This window comes from Periophthalmus magnuspinnatus, chromosome 9 (genome assembly GCF_009829125.3).
Source record: "Periophthalmus magnuspinnatus isolate fPerMag1 chromosome 9, fPerMag1.2.pri, whole genome shotgun sequence".
NCBI lineage: Eukaryota > Metazoa > Chordata > Actinopteri > Gobiiformes > Gobiidae > Periophthalmus > Periophthalmus magnuspinnatus.
This window is the reverse complement of record NC_047134.1, coordinates 18,310,653-18,336,921: the sequence shown is the minus strand read 5'-3', so window position 1 is coordinate 18,336,921 and position 26,269 is coordinate 18,310,653. Positions and strand designations below refer to the sequence as shown.

The following is a 26,269-nucleotide window of genomic DNA, read 5'->3' as shown; positions in this document are numbered from 1 at the left end:
AAAAATGTAGGCATAGGCAGACATACAATCAAGTTTTATTGTAGGCCTACCTTATTAATTAACTAAAATTATTATTTCATGTATCTATGCCATAACAATGTTAAGTCACATTTAACACAATACAGGAAACGGTGAATTTAAACTCCAACACTTTGGACTGAACATGGACTGAACCCATATTTCATATGCCGGGTTTTGAGTTTTGGACTGATGGCTCCATACAGAACAGAAAAACTCTTACGTTTTCAATGTATTCAAATAAATGTGTTGCCTAGGTCTACACTGTTTCGTTATAAAAATACCAGTTGTAAAACAACCATTTCAAACTTGCTTTACTTTGAAATAAAAATGGGCGGAAATGTATGTATTTATATTCATTGTTAACTTGACTTTGTTAAAAAGACCAATCAGAGTGGGCGATGGCACATATACAATGGCTTTAAGTGTTTAAAGAGCCGAGATGGGCGGTGCTTATGATCATCAGGGACAAACTAGTCCACACAGCCGCATGCGGAGACCTGTAGACACGCCGATGTACAAATCAATGTCACTCTGTGGGAGCACTTCCTTGTAGTTGTCAATAGCGAAAGGAAAGCAAGGAGACAGCAGAATCTAGCAAACAGCACAGACGGTTTGTGCGGAACGAAGGACTTTGTGGTAAATTGCAATTATATTTAAGAAGTTTATATCATGTGGTCTGTACTTAGCTGCGTTGATTGGCTTCAAAATGCTAACGTTAGCCAGTTGTCTGTCATTGGCTTACAAGAACTGACCACCATAACTTGTTTTGGGTTATAACTAGCTACATAATAAATACATAGTTACACAAATACAAAACATACATTGGCTTGTTAAAATAAATCTTGTGCAACTCCTTGCAATCTATAAAATGGTCTGCTGTCTATCACGCAAAACGTTCAAAATATACAGCATCTTATACATTATGTTTCACAGTTATTTTGTTTTAAGTTTTTGTAACTACAAAGCTGTGTTTATTCTTGTGTTCAGTTGTAATAACTAATTAATACAGCCATAGTGCGTGGCAGAGTCACACTGTCCACTGAGACCTTTGACCTCAGTTCACATTTAGTGATAAAGATAATAAATGAGATGAAAGCAAAAAATAAATAAAAATAAAAATAATAATAATAATAATAATAAACCAAAAACAAACCCAAACAAACAATAATAGCACTAATTGAAATAGTTTGTTTGTTTATTTGTTTCCTTTTATTCAGATATGGGCTCTCATTGAAGACACATGTCCTGAACATCTTGAACATCCTGCCATCACTAATATCTCCATGTGTATAATCTTCTTCAAGTTTGACCCCAGGCCTGCATCCAAAAACGCCTACAGGTACAATACAATATTTCACAGATGACATCTTCTATGATAAAACGCTGTTATAAAACCTTATATCTAGTAGCCCAGTGTCAGTCAGCTGTTACTAAGCGACTAAGCAGAAAGCAAAAGTAGGGCATGTGAAGCGTGAGTTGGTTTAGTTCTATCTTTAGAGATAATCCTTGTTCTTCAATGAATACAGGATATCACATTCACCTGTTTAGTAAAATGCATTAGAAACTTGTGTAGGACAATTATGAACGGGTCCTACCCATCCCTGTTAAATTAGTTGCTGTAGTTGCCCTTTACCCTGGTTCAAGGTAGCACAATGTCAACAAATACGCACAAGTCATTCACTTTGTGTGGCTTATTGAGAAGAGCATTTTGTGGAACAGATTCTGGTTTGGACCTGGTTCTGACTGAGTTTTCCCTCTGTTTTAGATTTGATGTAAGACCATTGTGGTGCATTAAATCTTGTACTTAATGAATTCACTTTTCAATAGTGACCCCTGTCCATTCAGCTTTATTATAGATCTGGTAAGGCTTTGTTTAGAACCAAACGCTTAGACCTGACTTGGCACTGGTTTATTATAATATTATGTTGCTCTTTAGTCTTGATTGGGGCCTATTTTAGTTAATTTAATCCTGTGCTGGACAAACACTCCAGGAGCAGACTATGTGGGTTAGTGCAGTCAGTGTCATTCCCAACCTACAACTACTAGTGTGTGAATGAGCTCTTCAACTGACCCCACTCCAGTCTGACCTTCCCTGTGGGGATGCTGACCCTGACTAAGGAGGAGATCATGACAGAGTTGTGCTTTGAGCTCTGACTCAACCCTGAACCTCCGGAAAGGTGAAACGCACTGTGCCCTGGCTAAATATAGAGGCTGCACGCTGCAAGTCAGTTTGCTGTGGTGAGAACTTGAAAAGCCAAAAGTTGAGGAATAATAATAATTGTGCTATCCATAGCACACCATTAAAAGGTTGATGATTACACACAAAGAGATGTTTTTAATGCACGCTGTATGGCTTTCTGTCAGATATAGCATTAAAAACAACAACAAAAAAATAGGTCAAACAGTTTGTAATAAAAAATATTTTGTTAACACAATCATTATTCATCAGAAATAAAATATTATTTCTTTTATCATCATTACAATATAAACATCAACAACCTATAAATGGAGTGACATCTGTTAGAGAATGGAGAGAATATCCAGACCATATTGACCAGATTTAGAAAAGTACAATGATCAAAGACATACAGAGGAGTAGTAGTGAATAAAATAAAGGTAGCAGAATGGACATGAATAAAGGTAGCAGAATGGACATGAAATTCATTTGTCAAGGAATAGGAGGCAGACATGATTAACCGTGCTGGGGGAAAAAGTAACATGCAACTATTTGCTAGGTTTTTAAGCATAAAACATAAAATGACGTATGTAAAAACATTTCAGTACAAGTACATGGACAATATGTACTGTGAAAGCAAATGTATATAACTAAATGGGGTTTGATACCTCCTAAAAAGGTGGGCCTGCTCTCATGCTTCAATAAGCTTTCTTTCACATCTACTGTATACTGTTTAATGTGTGTACTATTCACTGCTGCTGATACTTCCAGCTTTGATAGCCCTTTAATCACTCATCTACACGCTTACCCATGATGCAGCTGGCTTACTGTCACTATGATCATGGCTGCTTGTATGTGATTTACCCCAGGATCCTATCACAGATGCTCTCTTCTGTAGCACTGTCATTAGCGCTATAGTGGCTCAGAAGAAGCTTTACCGATTCCCATTACAATACGAAAAGACTATCATTACATACACATGCTTTGACCCCTGTTAGGTCAGGTTAGCTGATCTGTTTACACTTAACACAGTCCACACGCATCTCCTATAAGATTAATAGAGGCACAGAGGCGGCAGTGCCACCCAGAGCCGAGCTAGCCCCGAGCCAACACAAAGAGGTCAATATAGTTCATTAGCGTTTTTCCTGTTTCTGGGTTCCCGCGGGTGAATAAATGCCCCAGTACAGTTTAAATCCATTTCACAGTGGATTTAACCCGCTTGTGTAGAGCAAGTATTACGTAAGTGAGAGAGAAAGAGGGAGGGGAAAGGAGGAAAGAGAGGGAAGTCAAGTAAGCTTGCCTTGTGTTGTCTTTTGCTAAAATGACCAGTGCATATCAATAAATAAGAGAATTAGATCAAAGGCATTTTGTAAGTTTGTAACTAAGTAGTTGTTAGCAATATATAATAATTCTCACTCTCTAAAACTCTCTAACTATTTTAAGTACATTTTTTTCTTTTACTATTGTGTGTACCAACTAAAAAACAATTATTTAATCTCTCCCCAGGATAGATAAAGACATACAGTATGTGACCTGTTAAATACTGCTTGTATATCATAAGATGTATTTCAAAGTAGCACCAGGGGAAAGGCACTAAGTGATTCAATTTCCAGGTAAAAGCCCCAGTCTGCAGAGACCCACTATAAAGATTATATACAGTCTGTGTATATAAGACTAATCGCCCATGCAGTGTTTGATGCAGGTCACACTGTTGGTCAGAGTAGTTAATGGATAAGCACACGACTGTCAGGGCTCCCATGGGTGTCTGCAGTGCAGTATCTATATTGTAGCAAGGTGATAAGGTAAAGGTAGTTATTTGAGATTGTATTTAGAAGATATATAGAATATATTTTAAAACTAATTATATAAATAATTACAGAAATAGATTTAGAAGTTTTATCTTACCAAAAACACAGTGATTGAAAAGTTTAAGTTCCACTCCATCCACTTTTCACCCATTCTTCTCTGACCCTTCTCTCTTCTTTGCTTTTGGCTAAAAACCAAAATGGGCCAACTTCACGGCTTTTTGAGAGAGCTGAAAATATTTTACATTGTTATGTTCAGCCTTGAAAATGTTTCAGTATGTTGTGAGTTTTTTACTATCCCATCATTTTAAATTGTATAAATATTCAAGAATCAACACTGAGGTCTATCATTTGAATTGCCAATGGAATTCTGTAATCAAGCATTTGATCCAGAACAGCAAAAGCTTTTTAAAATGGACTTCATGGCACTATTGTAGTTTCTCTAAGCAATGTGGTGCTGAAAACATAGAAAACTCAATAAATGAGATTAGTTATCCATGTTCTCTTTTCTTCCAGGCTAATTTTGGCTGCAAACCGAGATGAATTCTACAATAGGCCATCCAAGGCTGCAGACTTCTGGGGGCCCAACAATGAGATCCTTAGTGGTAAGAATGACTGTAGTGTCAAGGAAGACAATGGATAAGTTTAAAGACACCTTAAAGCGGTCATCTTATGTAAAATTTACTTTTATTAGGTATTCCCATCACATTATTCAGAAGTGTCCAACAATTTCCCAACAATTAAAACACGTAAATAAAAATCCAAAGCAATACCACTATCAAGAGGCGGGGCTTAACATTTCAATGAGCGAAGTGTAAAATATGATCTATGTATGTAACAATTTTACACTAAATACCCCAAAAATATCATCAAAAATAAAACTTTTAGCAACATGAGAAGCTGTTGACAAGCCCATTTTTGCCAATATAGCTTCTTGGTCTTTTTTATTACTAACGAAAATGTTATTTACTCAATGGAGCGTGATCAATTAACTGTAAATGGCTGCAATTTGTCAACATCATTACTTTGAAAACTTAAGACCTCATATAAGCATTCTGCAGCTGTTGTTTCTGAGCAGTCTTTTTGGCTCCCCTTTCTCAAGGCTAACCAGCTTAGAATAATCGGGTCAATATCGGTCCCCCTCACCTCTCATCTTTGCGACCTTCCATCACAGGACACATCCCTGCGCGCTGTAAACTATATCTAATTGACTGATGTCCAATACACATCAGAGCCACGCGGAGGAAATCAATCATCCCTTTTTTCTTGCCAAAGGGGGAAACGGCCGATAGCCTTGTTGTTTGCAGCACTCCTCTCCCCTCAGTAATAGAGGGGTCAGGACTCCAGTAGCGGGTGCTTAATTGATGGGTGCTTTTATGCAATGTGACAGGAATAAATGGCGCGGTGTTATCTGTGAGAGTGGGCTCGTGGAGGGAGGATTCTGTAGGGGATGTAGGATGATGAGGGGGAAGTAAAGCTATAGCTCCCAAGGGCCTCGGGATAAGTCTCTGTCCAGACCCTCAGAGAATGGGACCATTTGGCTCTCTCGATCATGGTCAGTGTAAGTAGACCTGTCGTTATTGATCTACAGGAAGTGGTCCAGACATGTGCTGGCCTATTTTTCAATGTTCAAATTAGGGTGAGGAGATATGGATAAAATCATACTTTTATAATTTTCTTAGAATTAGCCAAAAAAAGCTGTAAATGTTTCTCGTAAGGTCTATGAATTGAGATAAAATTGTATAACCCAAGCTTCCACTTCCCACTTCTCTGTGATTGGTTAAATGCACATGTCACTCATCATCACAGAATTTGACCAATGGGAACAGTGGGTGGGTAAAAATAAATGTCTTTGTGAACTACATCAAACTCCATAACAATCTTTCTAAATTCAAAGATCATGATTTTGATTTTATGTCATAATGCCTACCGATAGTCCTAAATTAATGTCATTTACAACACTCCTTTACAACTCTGCACTCTGGAACAGTCCCAAGCCGTTTAAATAAGGACACAGTTTTTTTCAGAACGGGCAGCAGTGTCAAAGCAACACTCACATTGCTCACACTTTTATGTTGGATTTGTTTAACAGGACTTGACCAGGAGTATGGAAAGGAAGGCGGATCATGGATGGGCATCAACAAGAGAGGCAAACTAGCCGCTATTACAAACTACATGGAGGGTCGTCAAAACCCAGATGCACAAGGACGAGGTAGGTAGTTATTACAAAACTGATATTACAATACATTTTTAAGGAAATGCTTATTTTATTTCACACTTTTTCTATCTGCAGGTTTCCTAGTGTCCAACTACCTTACGGAGAACAATGGAGACAGTTTCTCCTACTTAAAAAAGGTGTCAGCAGAGGGCCACTTGTACAATGGATTCAACCTTCTCACAGCAGAGTTCAGGTGAGTGGGACGGTGTTATGAACATTTTACCTATTGGAAACCGCTTGAGCAGGTAGAGATTAAAGAGTGGGTATTCTGCAAAATCGCCTTTTGGAGGTTTCGACCATGTTAGAACCTTTCCTCATTAAAAACATGGCTAAGGTGGTTTTATATATCATCAGTAATCTTGTGATCTTCCCTGGGCACTATTCGAACCCGCCTTACTGTTAGCAAAAACAAAACAATACACTACAACTTCACAAACTTGTTTCCATGTGCAGTAGTTTCATTAGCGGAAGGGGGACTGACGCGGAAATCAAAGGGTGGGGCACTCAGAGCGTCAAAATGTAAAATGAAACTAATGACAACAACTTACAACACTGGAGGATACTTCATTGTGTGTCAAAGTCGATTCTCTGTATCACAATGAGGCTTTGAGAGAATTCACTAAGAAATGCTCTCATTTCTGCAGATGGAAACTTTGTGTTCAGGTCCTCTTTTACTTTGAAACTGCAAAGCCAGCAACTTCAACATCTCAAGACTTTAAAGCGTGTGGAAATCTTAAGTTTGGTTTGTGGAAGAGTCAGCAAAGAAATGTCTGGTCTTTTTTAAGTTTGTGAAAGACAGAATGAATCTAATGAGGGTTATTTGCCCTTGTTTAAAGCAAAACTCAAAAAATCATTGCTTTATCAGTGCAGTTTACAATGCTGTGGTTCAACCTTGTAGACTTTTGGCACAGATCGAAGCATGAAACTCCTGTGAGGGTCTGTAGGTCGTGTCTTTGATCTAGAGCCAGAAGAGAAGAAGAGTGAATGTTATGAGTCTTCTATGAATGTAGAATGTAGATTGCGCAAGGCTGATTTCCACTGATAAAGCAACTGAGCAATGATTTTCCTTTTTTGTGGATCTACAAATCTATTATCCAACATTCAGTTTTGTTTCACAATTACCAAAATGAAACTTGTAGGGCAATGGTTAAGAAATGAAATCAAGTTGAATTGTGCAGATTGGTTTTCTTTTTAATTAGCATAATCTAAAAACAAATGCAAATTAAATTAAAATTACACCAAAATAGTTGTGTGAGTGTATGTGCATGTGTGTGTGTGTGCGTGTGTGGATGTGTGTGGGGGGGTGTGTGTGTGTGTGTGTGTGACAACATAGATCCGTATAGGTTGAACAGTTGAATGCAGCGCCGTAGGACTGCACGATAATGAAAAGTTTTACGATATGGCTGTTAAGAACTGCAATATTGATCTTATTGCAATATATTTAATATACTTAGTATATACTATACTGAACTCATTCATTTCATTTATAATAAAATTAAAAAATGACATGCTTTAATTAACCAGTGAAACTGAGACAAACCAACCTGGACTAAATCAGGGCTCATTTTGGACTTAATTAGGAAAATAATAAGGTTAATAAAATCAGCACATTGTTGTCAGAAGTAGAACCCTGGTGTCATTGTGATATATTGACTATATTTGATTATTCCATCAGTCAATGTTGTGATATTGTGATAACTTTTGTGCAGCCCTACTACCCCGACCACTAGAGGTCAGTAAAAACTGAATATGAATTTTTGCTTTTGATGTGTTTGGCTCAGGTGGTGCTTATCAGAGGCTAAAACATTACACACATAATGTTGGCCAATAATAAAAGATTACATTTTTGCCAATAGTGCTGCATTATGAAAGAATACTGTGTTCTCTGCGTAAGGCTGCGAGATATATAATTACAGAATACATCCTCATCACGGTATATTTGTTTCCTCTGTGTAGCATCGACCTAGGAAAATAAAATAAGGCATTTTGTCTCCCAATCAATAAGCACATCTGGTGGGTAACAGCCGCTCAGTGTAGCAATTACATAGGATCCCTCATTGGTCTTCAGCACAGACTTGTGATTTATGACGCACAGAGACAGATGAGATGTGTGTGCCAAGTATTTTACTAGTCAAGAGGGTTTAAGATGGTAATACTTATCACCCTAAATGCAAATATTTACATAGTCTTTAGCTTCAGTCTATAAAATCCATACCAATGTACAATTTCAATGCATATTCAGTATTTAAATTGCAACTTTACAGTTATTAATAAGACACTAGTGACACTAGTACTTCACAATGGTATTCTCAAAATAATTCAAGGATTCAACTAGGGATGGGCAGTATGCAACAAAATATATAGATATCACAATTTAGATTTTTATCATGAGTCATGTGAACTTAGAACATTTATATTGCCTTGAAGAGATGCCTAAAGTCATCTCCTTCTTCTATACAGAATACATGGCTCACAATGTGATAATACCACTATTTTGCGATCAATGTGTAATATGAAATACACCCATTTTATTCATCAAACCCATGAATCTGTCAAATGTATTGCATAAGCAAGTTTCCTTTCTCTAAACAAACAACAAAATTGTTATGGTACCACTTTGTAAAATGTATTAGAAATACTTATAGTGATATAATGACACAACAGCCCATAATATTGAATCACTATACATATATATATATATATATATATATATATATATTAATATATATTAATATATGAGCTAGGTAGCATCCATATTAACATTTTTAACTACAAACGCTACACAGAATACCATATTTTGCATTTTCAAGCTGGTCATACCTTCTTTAATAATTCATAACCTGCCCAGTTCAGTTTTCCATGTCACTTCTTTGGTCACTGACATCTGTGTGTTTCCTACATGCACCATGCTGGGGTTGGACTTAGCAGGAAAAGCTATATATATTTAAATTTTCATATCGGCCTCTCTCAGCAGGATACCCTCTAAGCTCCATATCCAACATGTCATCTGTCTTTTCTGTAGCTTTGGTGTTTCTGATCCCACTTTTAGACACTCACTTTAATGTCAATGCCCTCAAGATTATCTGTTTTAATGGAAATTCTCTCTGATGTTCCTGTGAAATGAAGTGGAGATAGTTTCAAGTAAAGACAAGGTGCATGTCCTAAAAACAGGTATTGATTTAATTAAACAAGATGATATTGAAGAACGTTATTGCAGAAGACACTAAAGTAGGAAATAATGTGAAGATATTAATCTCAATCCCACTGTTAAGATTGTTTGCAAGTCCTGATTAGTCGGTAGTTTATAGATGAATCTACTAGAGTACACTCATAAACGGTAAATTATTATTACTATTATTATTACCATCATAAATTAAAAGGAATTGAACTGATTGAAATAAATTGAAAGCGTAATCAAACTAAGGCTTACATTATTGCTTAAAGGTCATTGTTACTGTAGGAGTTATACCTTTAAGACCAGGCAATAGATCAAGAGCTAGAGAATTTGCCTTCTAACCAAAAAGTTGTCAGTACAATCCCAGATCCACTCAGTTGTTGTGTCACTGGGCAAGACATGCGGCGGTGATGATGTTGAAGACCATGTGATATGTGTGTCTTGGAGCAGCTCTTCACAGCTGTGACTGTAGAGCGCTGCAGCCTTTAGCACAGAGGCTTCTTCATTAGAGCCTCTCCCAGCAGTGTACTGATCACTCTGACTCAGATCTGAACAACTCTGCCCAAGACTCTGCTCTGCCCCTTCTCTTTCAGTCCAGTCCAGTCCAGTGGTCCTCGCCTCCAGCTGTGCCCTCATCTCAGTCCAAATCGGTTCACAGCTGCACACCTCAGAGGCTGCAATATCCCTCACACTTTCTAATGGGAGAAAATAATATCTAATGCTCTGTCTAGTAATGCAGTGCCTCTAACATAGACCAATCACAGACAGTATTATGACAATTACAAAAACTTGAATGGTTTACGAACATTAATATATTAATAATTTCAGAGTAAAGATTTTGGTACTCTTGTGCATCTATCTCAAAAACCTTTTCCTGGAGTTTGTTGAAATTACTTAAAGGTCCAATATTTTGCTATTTTCTGATATGTTATAATGTTGTTTCCTCATTAAACACATACAGCTCGAGTCATGCTCTGTTCCATTCACAAATGTTTAACACAAATCCTGCATTTTTAGGATGAGTTGTTCTCTCAAGCAGAAAACACTTGAACACAAAAGCTCCTTGTGAATTCATGTGATAATACAGGAGGTGCACCACCGTGTTTTTAAACTCCATCCACCTTTACTACAATTATTTGGATGATTTCAGCCCTAGAATTGCCCATCTCTACTGAACAAAAAGTAAAAGGTAACATGAAGAACACCACTTTATGACATCACAAGGTGGAAGAGAGCATTTTGAGTTTGGAGATGAGGACAGACTAATAGTAAAGGGTTACTCAAATGTGTGAATGAAAGAAAACACAACTCTAGGTATGTTTTTGATGAGGAAATATTCTAATGATCACATATTGCATAATATACGACCTTTAAAGAAATATCATGAACAAAGCTGGATATGAAAATGCTCCATCAGCCTGGATTATTTCTAACGTCTCATCAGTTTCTTAGTTTTGGATGACGTAACATTAATTCCAGTTACAGTTTTTCCTGTTTATTTGGCTAAGTATAAAAATGTCATCAAAAGACCATATTTGATAAGCAGTTGGACTTGCAAATAAAATCAGTGCCTACTATGTCTACTGATTTTTCATAAAATATTCACAAGTTAAAACATGCAGTCATAATTATATAATGTTGGTATATAGTCAGTACATTGATTGCATTTTGTAGAACACCCAGTACCCTGTAGATTTTTTCCTTCTTGCCAGTCGACCGGGAAGCTCTCCAAGTTGGCCGTTGAAGATGTATTCTAGCGCTTCTCAGATTGACTGATGGCACTAGTAAGGGTGTCATAAAACTGACATCAAAAAATCAATTTCCCTGCTTGTTCAAAGGACTTTGTCATAATTTATTATACACTTGGTTGCACCAGAGCCATCAAAGGCACCCTTGATGTGATTTTTTTCCTCCTTTTAATGGGGTTTTCACAGTAATATTTATTACTTTGTGGTTAATGGTTTGTTAATGGCTTATTAACAATATATGTTATATTTATACAATTGGTAAGACGTGCATGTGACAGTTTAGTCACCACCATATCATAGCATCATTAATTCTGCATGTGCATTTCTTCGCATAAAATGGTGCATAAGAAGTAATAATTGAAATGAATCAGTTGCTAATTTGTGCTGTGGTTTCTTCAGCAGCTGTTATTCATTATAAAACATTCATATTAACAATGGACGGTAAATTGGATACCTAATTCTCTTTCTTTTTCTGTCCCATGTAGAGCCAAACAGGACACAGTGTGTTACTATGGAAACAGAGGCAGCGCTGAACCCATCCATCTAAAACCAGGTCTGTGCTTAATACTGTTGCTGTAGTAACTATTCATCCTGTCCACTATTAATAACCCATTTATTTTAATGGTCATATGGTTTTGAAGATTGCTTAAACTATCACATTGACCCTGATTGTTTTCTGCACTAGAATTGATGTCCATAACTGTGCAGTGCTATACAGGCAAATAATACTGTTCATTTGTGTAGCAGGAATCTACGGCTTAAGTAACTCACTGTTGGATACACCATGGAAGAAGCTCCTTCAGGGAAAGCTCCATTTCACTAATGTGGTCAGTGACCAGTCTTTGTCCTGTGATGGACTGGTGCAAGAGCTGCTCAAAGTCCTCAACAATGAAGAATTGTAAGCACATTTCTCTTTTATTGTATTTTATTTTATACATTCATAAGCATTATTTACATTCAAACATTTAACATTTTAGTTAATAATGGTGTCTATGTAGTGCAATAGCTGTCACAGCTGTTACTGCAATAAAATAATAAAATATCTACAATATCTGATTTAAATTTAAAGGGGACATACTACCAATAATTGTGACACTGAAATTTGAATGGCACCTTATGCTGATGATGTTTTGTTTTATCAGAAATGCACCTGACCCAATCCAAGAGCTTCAGGGCGATGGCTACAGTACAGCTATGATCAAGGCCCTGTCGGCTGTGTGTGTCCGTTCCCCTCATTATGGCACAAGGTCAGTGGTTTTGACCTCACAGAACTGCCTTGTTCTTTTTTTCTTCTGCTTTGCCTAGTGCATGTGATCCAGAGTGAGAACCGAATGTGCCTTGAACATATAAGCACTTAGTATAATTGATCCTCCACAGTGAGCAAATAGAAAGGAGGCACCTGCTTCGTGACGCCACACTGCATTAGGGAATACATTGACCTGCCCTGTAACTAAAGGCTCAGGAAAGCAGCTAGTACCACAGCCCCAGTTAAAGGTGCAGTATGTAACTTTTCTGGTGGAGGATTCGCCACCTGCTTATCTCCATGGAGAGGTTATTGCGTTGCCTAGAATGTTTCACAGTATGCCATTAAACTTATTTATCTTGCATCGTATTTTTTTTTGCTAAAACATAACAGCATATTAGGACCACTTATAGGTAAAAACAAATGTGCTAATTGTGCAAATTTGATAGAAAAAACATGCAAATATGCCTGGAAAAACATGCAATTTGCCACCTAAACTGAGACTAAATCTAACCAATCTTGAGATTTACTTTTTTCAAGCAAAGACTAGACTATATCTTACATTGCAGACCCTTCACCAGAAAATGTTACATAGTGCATCTTTAAGTTACCAAGCTTTTTAATGTGTATATAATAGGAATTATTTGAGCTACTGCACATTCTATATAATTTCTGCTGAAACACTATTATTCCTTTTTTTATTAGTCTTACCTGCCATTTATATTGTATTATCTCTTTGTTTATCCAGGACCAACACAATCATTTTGATAGATGCAGAAGGGAACGTCAAATTCACCGAACGAACCATGCTCAACTGTGACACAACAAAGTGGAGCACTAATTCTTTCCACTTCAAGCTACAATCATGAAAATTTAAAAAAGAAACTGCTTTGTGCCTTTGTGAAACTCTACAACTTCATCTGTTGACCTCTACGACAGGCCATTGAACAGACTCTCAGCACTTTTATAGCTAGTTCCATCTAGCTGCCTCAGCTTCATGTATTTCTTTTTTTAATTTAAGTACTTAAGTATTTAAGTAAATACTACTGTTTAAGAGTTTTGCTTATTTAAAAGCATTGCCAAAGAACAGCATTTTGTAGAGCAACATTCTGTAACTTTGAATCCAGGTATGATTGGTTTGGTCACTTTAATTTATCCATTATATGCCATTGTCTACAAACCAAACTACTACTTGAAAAAAACAAAAAAAACAAAAATGAAACAATGCTGCTTATTTTCGATGACACCCTTCTGTTCAGGTATCAAAGCTAATTAGAAATTATTTTATTTTAAAAAGCATCACTGTAATTTATTTTGTTTTACTGATTTCTACCAAAACAAATACAAAACATGAGCATATTGTAGTTTTGAAGAGATTTTACAGTAATAAAAAAACACAAGTAAATTTTTTGCCACAATGAAGATGACATTGGGTGTGGGCCGTCAGTTTCCATTGGTTAGTGCTATTTTAGTTTGTGTATTTTGTGTGTGCACATTGTTGATTCACTTGTGACACCTGCTGTCCAGTTTTGGTACTGCAATCCCCATCATGAGCGCCCGTTACATAGACTACGTCAAAGAATACAGGTATAGTCATAATAAGTAGGACAAATTACCTCAAATTCACAATGTACGCGGAGACGACTAGATGTAGGTCTACTCATTTTCTCCTGCAAAAGTATAGACTTAAAATAGTCTATACTTTTGCCCCCGCCTACTTTTTTTTGTTTGTAATAAAGACTGGCAAAGCGTGAAACGATATTTAATCATTTCTATTCGGAAATTTGCAGAACGTTTTGTTGTTGCTTATGTTTATTTTATTTTTTATTATTATTATTATTTTACTTTCTTGACTTTTTGTGGCTGAATATTGCATTTGTGATCTGGCAACATCAGGGGCGGGGAGACGCCGCCGCGCCGGTTTTTGCCGCTATGTGGTCCTCTTCAAGATGGCTGCCCTGAAACTGAGGCGAGTCGATGCCTCTTCGAAAATTAAATAATATACTCATCTTCGTCGCTCGATTGTGTGGGTGCCTGCGCCACATTTGTTGGTAAGCGCTTATATCATGATGTGCATTAAATGTTATGATGAACACGGCTCAGAATAGGCTAAAGAGTGGTTAGCATTTACACTAGCATCCATGCTAAAATTATCAAGGGCCCCGTGTGCCGCTCATAGACTGGATCTATCTCTTTTTGTGGCTAGTCACTCACTGCTATTGCATACATAAAGTGCAAGGTTTACTATTATGGCTTGTTCCGATGTTTCCATAGGTTTGATTTTCTATCTCGCTATTCTATCTTCTTTTGACAGCTCCCAGAAGCTCAGAGGAGGATGATCAGTGCCTAGAGCCCTCATAAGCTGAATGCATTGTGATTTCCAATAATTGAGACAGTGATTCTGAAAGCTGTCTACATTAATGAAAAGAACAATGTAGTCAGCTTAGCATTTTCAACCATGGTACATGATCAATACAGTGATGCGTTTCTGCATGTATTGCGATTTTAGATAAAAGAATTCCGATAGTTTTTTAATTAGTACTTTGTAAAAAGTAAATTAACATAGAAATGGAGATAGATGATGTTCTACCCCCTCTCCCCTTGGAGCCACCTCACGATTTGGCCCAAAATGCGGAAAGAGCACCTCCACCACCTCCCCTGCAAACGTCCAGTGACGCAGAGGTAATGGACGTTAGCTCTGGTGGTGATGGACACACAGACACCCCAGGGGACGGGGAAGACCAGCCGCATCAGCCCCTCGCTTCAACGTCCATAACTTTTTGTAATACGGTTTCCAAAAGTGAGGCCAATCCTATCCCACTGTGTCCAAGAACCGCACGGCACGCTCCCCCAGTCACCAAGTTTTTGCCTGATCTTAAACTTCTCAGAGATGTTAAGATTCGTGTAAGCTTTGCAGAGAGCAGCAGCAATAGTAAAGATAGGAAGGTTTTGTACACAGGTGAAGGCCAAGAAAGCGAAGCAGATGAAGGGTTAGACAGCGTTAATGGTGGGTTGCATGATTTGACCAGTGATCAGGATGGTGGCGAGGGTAGTTCTGGAAATGCAGCAGGGAGATTATCTGAGGAGAATGAGATAGATATGGAAAATAAAGTAGAGTATGCTGTTCTGGATGAGTTTGAAGACTTCTATGAGAACTTCCTGGACCCCGATGACGGCACATTTAAGTCTGACGCCATAGTTCAGCAGGAGCAAGCAGATGATGAGGCTGTTGCTTTCTCCTATGAGGTATGTTGGGTTGTACTTGTCTACTCTGTCATCCTTTTATACCATATTTATTTTTCATCATCATGCCTTTTTACTTTGTAAGATGTACTCTTTTAATAATCATGATTTAAGATGAAGTAAGAGTGGTACTGCAATAATTTTGACTTTTATACTGGTGTATATTCCACTCATCTCTTCACAATATGAATATCCCATTCCCATATGTGGTGATGCATCCTTCCCTCCCAGCCTTAACCACTGACTGTTCCAGGAGGAGTTTGACAATGATGTGGATGCCCTGCTGGAGGAGGGCATGCCAGTCCCCAAAAAGCTGCGTCCCTCAGAGGACAAATATGGAGGAGACAGTGACCACCAGTCTGACGGAGAGGGAGGGGTCCAGCCCATGATGACCAAAATTAAGACTGTTCTCAAGAGTGAGTGAGGGACTGGTTTAAATCATATTAAACCAAATACAACCTTTCTACAGAGTTTTACAAATGAAGAACAAGTCTAGTACCTTATTGCAGTGATCTGTGTTCAATAATCAATTGTTTTTCACATAATACTGGATAAATGTAATTCGTGCTATTTGTAAAAATGCATGTTGAATGACTCAAACATGGAGTGCCCAGAAGATGGCAATGTTTACTCAGTTGACGTTTGTAAACCTAATGCACATCATGACTATATGTACACTGTCATTGTGAATGTGTGCTGTAATGTGTGATAGGTAGGGGGCGCCCTCCTACTGAGCCTCTTCCTGATGGATGGATCATGACATTCCATAACTCTGGCATTCCAGTCTACCTGCACAGAGAGACCAGAGTGGTCACCTGGTCCAGACCCTACTTCCTGGGAACCGGAAGTATCAGGGTAAGACGTTAAGAAAGGTTGGAATCTTTGCACGTGCATTAAAATTACTACTTTTATTCAATTTTCATATGAGCTTTCAAAGTGCATTAATTGTTTGCATGGATTCAAGTTGTATACTCACAAATCCTTTACAGAAACACGACCCACCGACGAGCAGCATCCCCTGTCTGCACTACAAGAAAATGAAGGAGCAGGAGGAAAAGGAGCTCAATGGTGAAATGACTCAAAATGCTGAGGAGTCTCCTGTCAAATCCAGCAGACTGAATAACGAAGCAGTGATGAGCAGTACTGAGCCTCTGTGTCCAGCCCATGATGCAGACAACATACCCTCCTCCAGTCAGCCCGACTCCTTTGATGGAGAAGCTGAGGCCAACTCCCAGAGCAAAGACCCCCAGGCGTGTGACTCTGCGCAGGGGGCTTTGGGACAGGTCAAGGCCAAGGTGGAGGTCTGTAAAGATGAGTCCATAGGTAAGGAAGTTTGAGGTCAGCCTTGAGTTTATTTTTTCTATTTCTGCTATGATGAAGTATTGTGATTTAATCAGGTCTTTCTGTCAGCCTAGCTTATTATATGTAAACTGGCTAAAAATGTGCCTATTTTATGTGGCTATTTATACAGATCAATTATATTTTCTTGGTAACTTAAAGATGCACCAGACTTTTATCACATAAGTGTAATTTGATCTCTTATTTTTGTGTGAGTTTAGAAATTAGGCTTGGTTACAAGTTTATTTTACTTTTTGTAGCACTGTCAATAAATGTTTTGTCTTAACCATTGTATTTTTGCCACGCAGAACTTGAAGATTTTCGTCAGTACTTGGAGAAGTGCTTTGACTTTGAACAAGTGACAGTGAAGAAGTTTCGCACATGGGCAGAGCGGCGGCAATTCAACAGAGACATGAAGAGGAAGCAGGCCGAGTCGGAGAGACCTATCCTACCTGCCAACCAGAAGCTCATCACACTGTCTGTACAAGATGCACCCACCAAGAAAGGTAGGCTGGCTAAGATTTGATGACAACTTACATCTATATTTAATCTACATTTAATAATACATTTTTAATATCTCCTTCTCAGAATTTGTCATCAACCCAAATGGCAAGTCTGAAGTCTGCATCCTACATGAATATATGCAACGTGTCCTAAAAGTTCGACCTGTTTACAACTTTTTTGAATGTGGTAAGATTCAGTTGTAACATTTTGAGGACATTTGCCATGATATAAAAACTGATGAGATTTTTATGTCTCTACAGAGAACCCAAGTGAACCTTTTGGAGCATCTGTTATTATTGATGGAGTAACCTATGGTACAGGAACTGCAAGCAGTAAAAAACTTGCCAAGAATAAAGCTGGTATTTTCTTTTGTTTGTGAGGGCATTATATTTACCTATTGAATCTTTAAACTGTATGTTAAAACTGAGCTCTATTTGCAGCTCGTGCCACACTGGAAATCCTCATCCCCGACTTTGTGAAGCAAACCTCAGAGGAAAAGCCGGTGGAGGGAGATGAACTGGAGGTATTTTTTTTTACCATAAACGTCACCTAATTTACTTACACAAATGATACAATTTAGGTTTGTCCAACTTAAAAATTTTTCTGCCCCCAGTATTTTAATCATATCAGTATAGAGGACTCAAGAGTTTATGAGTTGACCAATAAAGCAGGACTACTTTCGCCATATCAGATTCTACATGAGTGCCTTAAAAGGTGAGTTAGACATATTTATTCTAATAAATGGTGAGCAGTGCAAAGTCCTGACATGTCCTCCCCCTTTATGACCACAGAAACCATGGTATGGGTGACACAAGCATTAAATTTGAGGTGATTCCTGGGAAAAACCAGAAGAGTGAATATGTGATGACCTGTGGGAAGCACACTGTACGAGGCTGGTGTAAGTTTAAATGGAGCCGTGACAATGAATGATTAAACTGTAATTCAGTGTAACTTTTTAAACACCCATCTGCTTTGTTTTGTTTGTTTTTTTTCTTTTTCAGGCAAAAACAAAAGAGTCGGAAAACAGTTGGCATCCCAAAAGATCTTGCAAATGCTTCATCCACATGTGAAAAACTGGGGTTCGCTGCTGAGAATGTACGGGAGGGAGAGCAACAAGATGGTGAAGAAGGTACACAAATACACGATTTGATTTATATTAGATTTGTATTTGAGCAATAATTTGGAAATTTGCAGATTGTATGAGAATTTCTTAAAGAGGGGGATTGTATAATAGATTTTTATACTTTTTATGTTTCTTAAAGCTTTCTATCATGTTATAACATTGTTCCCTCATCAAAAGCATACCTGAAGAGGTTTAATGTAATTTAACCATCTCTCCCGGGTCCTATTTGAACCCTCCTTATGCTTAACTGTAAGATTCTGTTCAATGCTCAGCCTACAAGCCTATGTGATCCATTCTCCCACACAACAATTCTCCATAAATATGCAAGATATACATGATACAAAACTACACAGGAACTTGACAACCCTGATAGGATGTGCAGTGGTTTCATTAGCTGTAGTGCAGTGATTACACTCCGAAGGGGGAGAAACTTCGCACGGACAGCTAGGGGAGGGGAGACTCAGTGAAGTGAAACTTAAAAAACACAATATTTTGTTTTTGACTAACAGTATTTTCAAATCCCATAAAAGGTAACCTGGTGATCTGAATATGTTAGGTGTTAATATTTCTATAGAAGTGGAAAAACTCCCTCTTTAATGAATTTGAGCATAAGGACTAAAATCCCCCCCCCAAAAAAGGCACTCTGATTAACACTTGATCTGTTTTGCAGGAGAGCTCAGACAAGAGTGTGATTGAGCTTCAGCAGTATGCCAAAAAGAACAAGCCAAACCTACATATCCTGAACAAACTGCAAGAAGAAATGAGAAAACTGGCCAAACAGAGGGTATCATTTCCTGCCTAAATTTAATCAAGTTGTTTGCTGTGTATATATTGTTTATATGCATTTTTTGTGCCTCAGGAGGAGACCAGGAAGAAACCTAAGATGACCATTATGGAGTCTGCCCAACCCGGGAGCGAACCCCTCTGCACTGTTGACGTTTAAGGAAGAATCTTTAACCCCCACTGAAACCAGTCACTGTCCAAAACACGTGTCGCTACCTTAAAAAAATGCATCACTTAGTGGCAATATAGTCAGACAAGCTGCTCGCATCCTTCGGCCACATTTTATGACTTTATTTGTTTGAGTCGGACTAACATGCACAGTTGAGCAAATGCCATCTACCTCTCTAGTTGTTGGAGAGGTTCAAGGTGAATTGGTCAAGTCAAAAATGAAATTAGTGTATGTTTTTTTCCATATGGGTTTTGTTTTAAATGTTTTCTACGATCAGTTGTACCGATATCTGTGCTTTACAATATTTAAAAAGGGACTACTAATAAATGTACGTATTTATGCTCTTTGTGATACCAGAGGAGTTGATAATTGGATTTCTCACTTGGTAGTGTGGTTGGTTTTATTTCGTGATGGGCACAAAATATTCCATAATTTGCTGGAGAAAGATGCTGTCTTGATTTGCACGATCAAAAGTTGTGTTGTGAAGTCACTATTTAAGGTTGTTATGCACTTGTCTTGTTCTTTTTGTTGACTGCTCTTGCTGTGTTTGGTACTAAAATAAGTGCTTTTGAGAAATTTTCAAGTTAACTTTTTTTATTTGGACAAGAAAATCGCACTGCTCCATATTGACCCTGCAACTGGCATAGGTAGTCATAGTGTGGCAATTTTTTAAACTAAATGTTACATTAAAATGTACTACATTTTTTAACTAATGGCATATACACAGGCCACAATTTCATAGGCACCTTTTTGTCTTTTGACTACATGTCACCTTAGATTATCATTTTGAATGTTGGACCTAAAACACCTTTTAAAATGAAATGTGCAGAACTGACACTTTTGCCCGGTATTTTAAAAATGCCTCTGGCCAAATAAGTGTATTGAGGTTTTGTGATAAACCAACAAAACAACATAACCAAAGCTAGCAGTTATATGCATTTATAGAATATTTCATGGCAGCAAATTCATCTACATTGTTAAATCTAGCTGGTGTAAAATAGAAATGCATTTAGATTGCTTAAAGAATGTGCTATTTGTTGTCTTCTGTGTTGGTGCAAGAAGGATCAATTTATTTTGCTGTTGCATTGTAATAACTTTGAGATGTTCTGCTTAGAAAATGAAGTAGACCTATTTGAGCTCATTGACTTCAGTGATGTTTGTTATGCAAAATAAAACGTCCTGAACATGATGTGAGAGCAGTTTACTGGCATAGGTGCAGGGCCATAATGAAGAAGCAGAACCGCGCGGCTCCTCCTCCTCCTCTCCCTCCGCCCTCTTTGATGGGAGCCTCTCCATCCTTTTTCTCATGATGGGGTCACTGCTCAAATCATAGACCGTATAGTTTATGGCTCTGATCTATGGGTCTGTTTTGGGTTTGGCCAACTTAATAATCAGCACCTGACCTTTCCACTGCATCCCATGCACCAGCTTTATGGCTATCCTTCTTTGCCACACAAGCAAGGCCCGTTGAAGTCAATTGGCCGTGCTCAATGGCGCATGTCGCGAGTTTAGCCTTTAGCGGCTATGTATATCCGGTCCTGTCCTGCCCATAGAGCATGCGCAGTTGGGCTACTCCCCATGAGGCTTTGCGCGACAAGAGTGAGCGGAGCGGCCGCGAAGGAGAACGGGAAATAATAAATAAATTACAAACTATAATGTTTATGCTTCCAGGGCACTTCTGAAACATGTTCTAAACCTGTGGCTCATTCACGACAGTTTCGTTAGCGTCGCTCACGTGCTCGTTCATGTCGTACCACGTGATCTAACCAATCAGCGCTTGAGTTTAGCTAGACATGGAGCGAACCCGAAGCAAACTATTAAAAAGCGTTTTTAAGACAACAGATGCATTTTGAGCTGAGAAAAAGTTTATGATCTGAAAATAGGTAAAATTGTCACGCGACCTTTGTGAAATCTGTAGGTGCACTGACAGCCGAACACGAACAGTGTGTGATTACATTACGCTCTATGGGAAAAATCCTTTTTGGGCAGGAGGGATTTTTTTCGCTGTAGCACCAATGAGTGGCCACTAAGATAACTCGAGACAGCAATGCCCCATCCAGTTATTCTAATAGAGCCATGGTTCAAACTGGGGACGCAAAGAGGGATTTCCGTCCGTACCTCTCCATTGATGAGGACCGCTATTTTTTTTATTCAACTTGTCATTTTTGTTTCATTAGGGACTGTGCATACTAATCAATGTGTCAGCAAGCAGTTTCAGCATAAATATAGCACAACAGCTAAACTTCATCCGTTGACCTCCACAGCTAGTACTTCTGCAGGGGTGCTTGTCCTGTATTGTTTTTAGTGTCACCATAAGAGCTCATTGCTTACAATTCAGCTCTGTACTAGCCTTTTTCAGTTTACAGCTGACAGAAAGGGACTACCATGTGTAAGGTGACCTGAATTCAAGTGAAAAATCAACTCTGAATTTTATTAGCATTTAATAGTGATTTAACTTAGTGATAATTTATTGAATCGTGGCTTCTTAATACTTTGGTGTTGACTCCACTGAGCCCCTAATCTTTCAAACCTTTTTTGTGTGTGTCCCATTTCCATGAGATGTTGCTTAGGGAAATGAAGTAGGCTATGTATTGCAACCTCATTTCACTGCCTTCTGTGATATTTAGGTAAAATGAAATGTGTGAGAGTAATGATATGAGAGAAGTTTATTGGTTTTAAGTGAAGGAACATAAGCAGAACACAAAATGAAGGAAGACATTCAGAAGCATATTTTCAAATGGACCAGGCATGGCGGAGGATATTGTACATTTAAACTGAAAGGAGACACATCTTTATCAAAAGTTTTTAAAAAAAATCAGTCAGCTGTATTTCAAACCCCTGCCGCTGGGTATTATTTGTATATTTTACACTAACAGCCAGGCTGTTGTTGGCTGCCACTGTCCTCTGGTGTCTGGGATTCGTAGCCCACTCTCTCCAGGAGAAGGACCAATTCAACGTGCATCGTCTGAGGAAAGAGGTCCACAGCCAAGGCCCTTACCGGACGGAAAGGGGCCCCATGGACTCTGTTTGACGGGGCTCGGCACAGACTGAGAAATGAAAAAAACAAAAAATACAAATATAAATAAACTAAAACTGGATAGTAAAAGTGATTCAGTTCACCCCAAAAATGTTCACTTACTCTATGAAGTTGTTCATAGCAGCCTTTGCATTGCATGCAACATAGACCAGCCTCTTGAGGTGCTCTGCTCTCCTTATAGCTAGAATAACTTTGGAATCTGTGTAATAATATTCTTATTATACTCTGGCATATTGAACTCAACTGGTTTAATCTATATCTTGCAATTTATTTTACTCACGCAGGCCTGCTCTTGGTGGATCCACTATAGCTGTGAGGTTGGATGCAACAAGACCATTCAGGATGTTTGGGAACACATCCTCAGCCTTTCCACAGTGAAACTCAATGTTACTCAGCCCTTAAAACAAAAACAGATTAATGGGCAAAATTGACAGATTTGAATTTTCAGATTATCAACAATCAGTATGCAAGAATGCCATAACGGATTTACCATTAAGTTCTGCATTGACTTTGGCATCCTCCACTGCTTCTTGGCAGAGTTCAATTCCAATCACTTTCTTTACTCTCTGTAAGACCACAACGAGTTAACTTTAAAGACCACAAACGCACAGTCAATCAGTACTCATCTAACAGTGTCATATAACAACACACATGACTGAGTTTGCAATTAATAAAATGTTTTACAGTTAGACATGGAAAGTTTAAACATTTTGTTTAAAAGCTGTGCCAGCCAACCTTTGCTAAAGAGATCCCAATTGTCCCTGTCCCACAGCAAACATCCAGGACAGTGCTGTTCTCATCCAACTGGGCCCACTCTCCAACAGTAGAGTACAGCACCTCCGCAGCTCCTGTATTCACCTAAGGAAAGACAAATCACTTTAAAATAACAATAATATAAAACAAAATAAACTGCTGTGCTGTCATTGGGTTACCTGGAAAAATGAATGAGGTGAGATTCTGAACTTCAGTCCCAAGAGCTCTTCATAAATACAACTCTCTCCACCCACCAGCTCGCAGGGCAGGTCCTCAGGGTTAGGAGACGTCCTGTACAATAAAATTCAAATTACGATCGTGTTACTCCTGTATGTTGTAGAAAACCTGTTCAGGCGGTCCCCACCTTTGCCCTTCTCTAACAAAGTAAAGCGATGTAATGCCACTGTCCTTCCCCTCGTTCTCTGTGAAGTACTGCTTCATGGAGGTTTTCAAAGCATCTAGTTCCTCCTCATCCAGTTTCTAAAATGACAGATTTAAAGGCAACATTTATGCATTACTGTTACACCACAATAGTAGTTAGAATTTTTTTTGCCATACGTTTCGGCTGTCTTGTCGTAGTTACCTGTGGGTTGAAGAAAACTACAGCCATAGCTTGCCCTGTCCTTGTGGTTCGAACTGTTAGTTGCTTCCAGTGTCCCTCGTAGGTCTCTGGGCTGTACACTGAATAAGTCGTTGTCCTATACAAAAACATCACCGTTTTAACATTCTTGTTACCTTTAAGTTTCATCCTGTGAGGATAAACAATGAGACCTACCTGATGAACCTTTGAAACTCACTGACCACTTTTTTGGCTTGGGTTGAGACATGACAGGTCTCTGCTGGACCGACCACAGCACAAGAGCCGCCTTTATATTTCCCCAGCCGAAATCCTATGGTCTTGTCCTCTCCATCTGCTCCAATTGAAATCAGGAACTCACACTTGTTTCTGTACTCTGTCTACAACCCAGAGATGCAGGTTAAGACATGACATGATCACGTTTAATAACAACGACTATCAATAAACATTTTTAAATTACCTGGGTAGGAGAAGGGCGGATATCTTCCAGAGGACAGCACATCTTGTTGTATTTTCCTTTTTGTGCAAACAGCCAAGGTAACATGGCTTTGTTGGTGTTGCCAATCTCCCTAACAGAATCAGAGGTTATTCTTGGAAAGCAGCTTTAAGTAGGTTATTTGTACACATATTTATAGCAGCCCACACAAAAAGTAAGCCATTATTTTAGAGTAAAGTAGAACCCAGGTCTGCCTATAACACACTGCTAAAGTGTAAAGAAACATTCTGCCATAACCACCAACATGAACATTGGAGTGATGGCTGATGTGTTCAAATTGTTGACACTCAGAAAGAATGTTTTTGTTCTTTAAAACAACTCAGCTGATGTCTTTTTCTCTAATTCCTCCAGATTTCATCACCAACAAAACCAATAGTATTTTACTATTAAAAAAACAACAAAAAACTCTGCATCACTCACTTGGCTAGTCTCTGTAACACAGACACCACCTCCTGCTCCTTTCTGCGGAGTTGCTCATTGTAGGGCATGTTCCACAGTGGTGTCACTGCATTGGCAATCTGGATACTCAGCGGCTCCTCCTCCTCTTCCTCTGTCCTCTTCGAAGGGGGGCCCTCGCTCTCCTCTTGCTTCCTCTTTCTCATAATGGGGTCTGCTTTGGGCTTAGCTAGCTTAACATTCAGCACCTGGCCTTTCCACTGCATCCCATGCACCAACTTCATCGCCTTATCACGCTCCTCTTCATTTTTAAAAGTCACAAAAGCAAACGTCTGCTTTCCAAACAGCTTGATTTTGTGTGGGTTGAGATTTTGCTTGGCCAAGAACTTCTTGAGATCATTAAACCCAGTGAATTTAGGCAGGTTTCTTATCTCCACCTTGTAAATCTCAGACGTGAACAGATCATTTTTAATATACCGGTACATGCTTGGGTCTGATGATTCACTCTCCTCAGTGTTACTGTCCTGGGGCAATTCTGCAGATATCTCCTCCTCCGTAGCAGGTGGTGCATCAGGCACAGGGTTACTAATGACTTCTGCCATCTCCAAATGTCAAGAAAACAATAACTAGCCTATGGCTTCTGAGGAAAAAACAAACATACATGAATTTTTTTTAAGGGGTTATATATAGGCTTTAGGGAAGCAAAACAAGTAGGAGCTTTCAAGAATTAAGTAAGAGTGAGGTTAGGAGTCCCTATTTTTGGTGTACGGAAGGGTAGAAGTGACAAACGTGAATACAATAGTTAGTTGGAGTGCCACAGTCTGTCCTGTCATTAGACATAAGCACAATGCCAAGGCTTGGCTCCTCCCCTGCGCCTTGCTGCAGATCATACAGATCACGCACTCGGACCTGCTTAATGTGACTGGCCCCTATTCAGTGCATTGGATATGAGCTTAATATATTCACGTTAAAACGAGAAACTGAACACATTTTTTCTCGTTTAAACGTAATAACGAAAAAAATTGTAAAAACATTTAATCCATGTTTGTCAGTTTTACGTTGCAGTAAAAGGGGACGATATTGCCCATTATCTCCCTCTCAACCATGTTACGAACCAACGTGCCCCCAATTTTAACCCAAATACATAGACTAAAATGGAAAACTACGTCCTTAAAATGTTGTAAAATGAACACTACCTCTAGCGCTATTGCCTTTTAGGCATATATTCCTAACAAAAAAATAAGCATTAGAAATGTTCCTGGCTTACCTTCACTTTCTAACTTTACCTCTGTTTCACAAACTTGTGGATATTGCTCACTTCACAGTGGGCTACAGGGCGCTGCCATGTTGGTTTGTGAACCACGTGCAAAGACAACCTTTTCACCGTTTAAAGAGACAGATACTTGCCATCCACTGTATCTTTTCTAAGGTATGTTCATACAGTTTCATATAACATTTAAAATG

The 26,269-nt window shown here is 38.6% G+C and overlaps 3 protein-coding genes across 4 annotated transcripts; 2 read left to right on the top strand and 1 right to left on the bottom strand.

Annotated features, from left to right (window-relative positions):
* The first annotated feature begins 547 nt into the window (after nt 1–547).
* Nucleotides 548–13,602, top strand: tango2 (transport and golgi organization 2 homolog (Drosophila)). 2 transcript variants are annotated; one of them, XM_033972094.2, is made up of 9 exons: nt 548–657; nt 1,239–1,360; nt 4,519–4,607; nt 6,095–6,214; nt 6,296–6,413; nt 11,629–11,696; nt 11,888–12,041; nt 12,286–12,390; nt 13,135–13,602. In XM_033972094.2, the coding sequence occupies exons 2-9, from the start codon at nt 1,305–1,307 to the stop codon at nt 13,253–13,255; spliced, it is 831 nt and encodes a 276-aa protein (XP_033827985.1). In that variant the 5' UTR covers nt 548–657; nt 1,239–1,304; the 3' UTR covers nt 13,256–13,602. The 2 variants fall into 2 exon arrangements, with proteins under 2 accessions (XP_033827985.1, XP_033827984.1); XM_033972093.2 differs by having other exon boundaries at nt 570–657; nt 11,891–12,041.
* Nucleotides 13,603–14,312: 710 nt separating this feature from the next.
* dgcr8 (DGCR8 microprocessor complex subunit) lies at nt 14,313–20,735 on the top strand. The gene is made up of 14 exons (XM_033972090.2): nt 14,313–14,437; nt 14,701–15,632; nt 15,883–16,045; nt 16,342–16,484; nt 16,619–16,952; nt 17,276–17,473; nt 17,556–17,657; nt 17,732–17,830; nt 17,912–17,994; nt 18,085–18,185; nt 18,263–18,369; nt 18,473–18,600; nt 19,265–19,378; nt 19,454–20,735. Exons 2-14 carry the CDS (start codon nt 14,955–14,957, stop codon nt 19,535–19,537), a joined length of 2,334 nt encoding a protein of 777 aa, XP_033827981.1. The 5' UTR covers nt 14,313–14,437; nt 14,701–14,954; the 3' UTR covers nt 19,538–20,735.
* Nucleotides 20,736–22,195: 1,460 nt separating this feature from the next.
* Nucleotides 22,196–26,178, bottom strand: trmt2a (tRNA methyltransferase 2 homolog A). Its single transcript, XM_033973156.2, has 12 exons — nt 26,073–26,178; nt 24,830–25,445; nt 24,374–24,482; nt 24,112–24,293; nt 23,920–24,034; nt 23,701–23,816; nt 23,516–23,627; nt 23,319–23,441; nt 23,074–23,149; nt 22,864–22,980; nt 22,686–22,782; nt 22,196–22,593 (listed from the first exon to the last, which is right to left on the bottom strand). Exons 2-12 carry the CDS (start codon nt 25,405–25,407, stop codon nt 22,416–22,418), a joined length of 1,803 nt encoding a protein of 600 aa, XP_033829047.1. The 5' UTR covers nt 25,408–25,445; nt 26,073–26,178; the 3' UTR covers nt 22,196–22,415.
* Between the last annotated feature and the right edge of the window lie 91 nt (nt 26,179–26,269).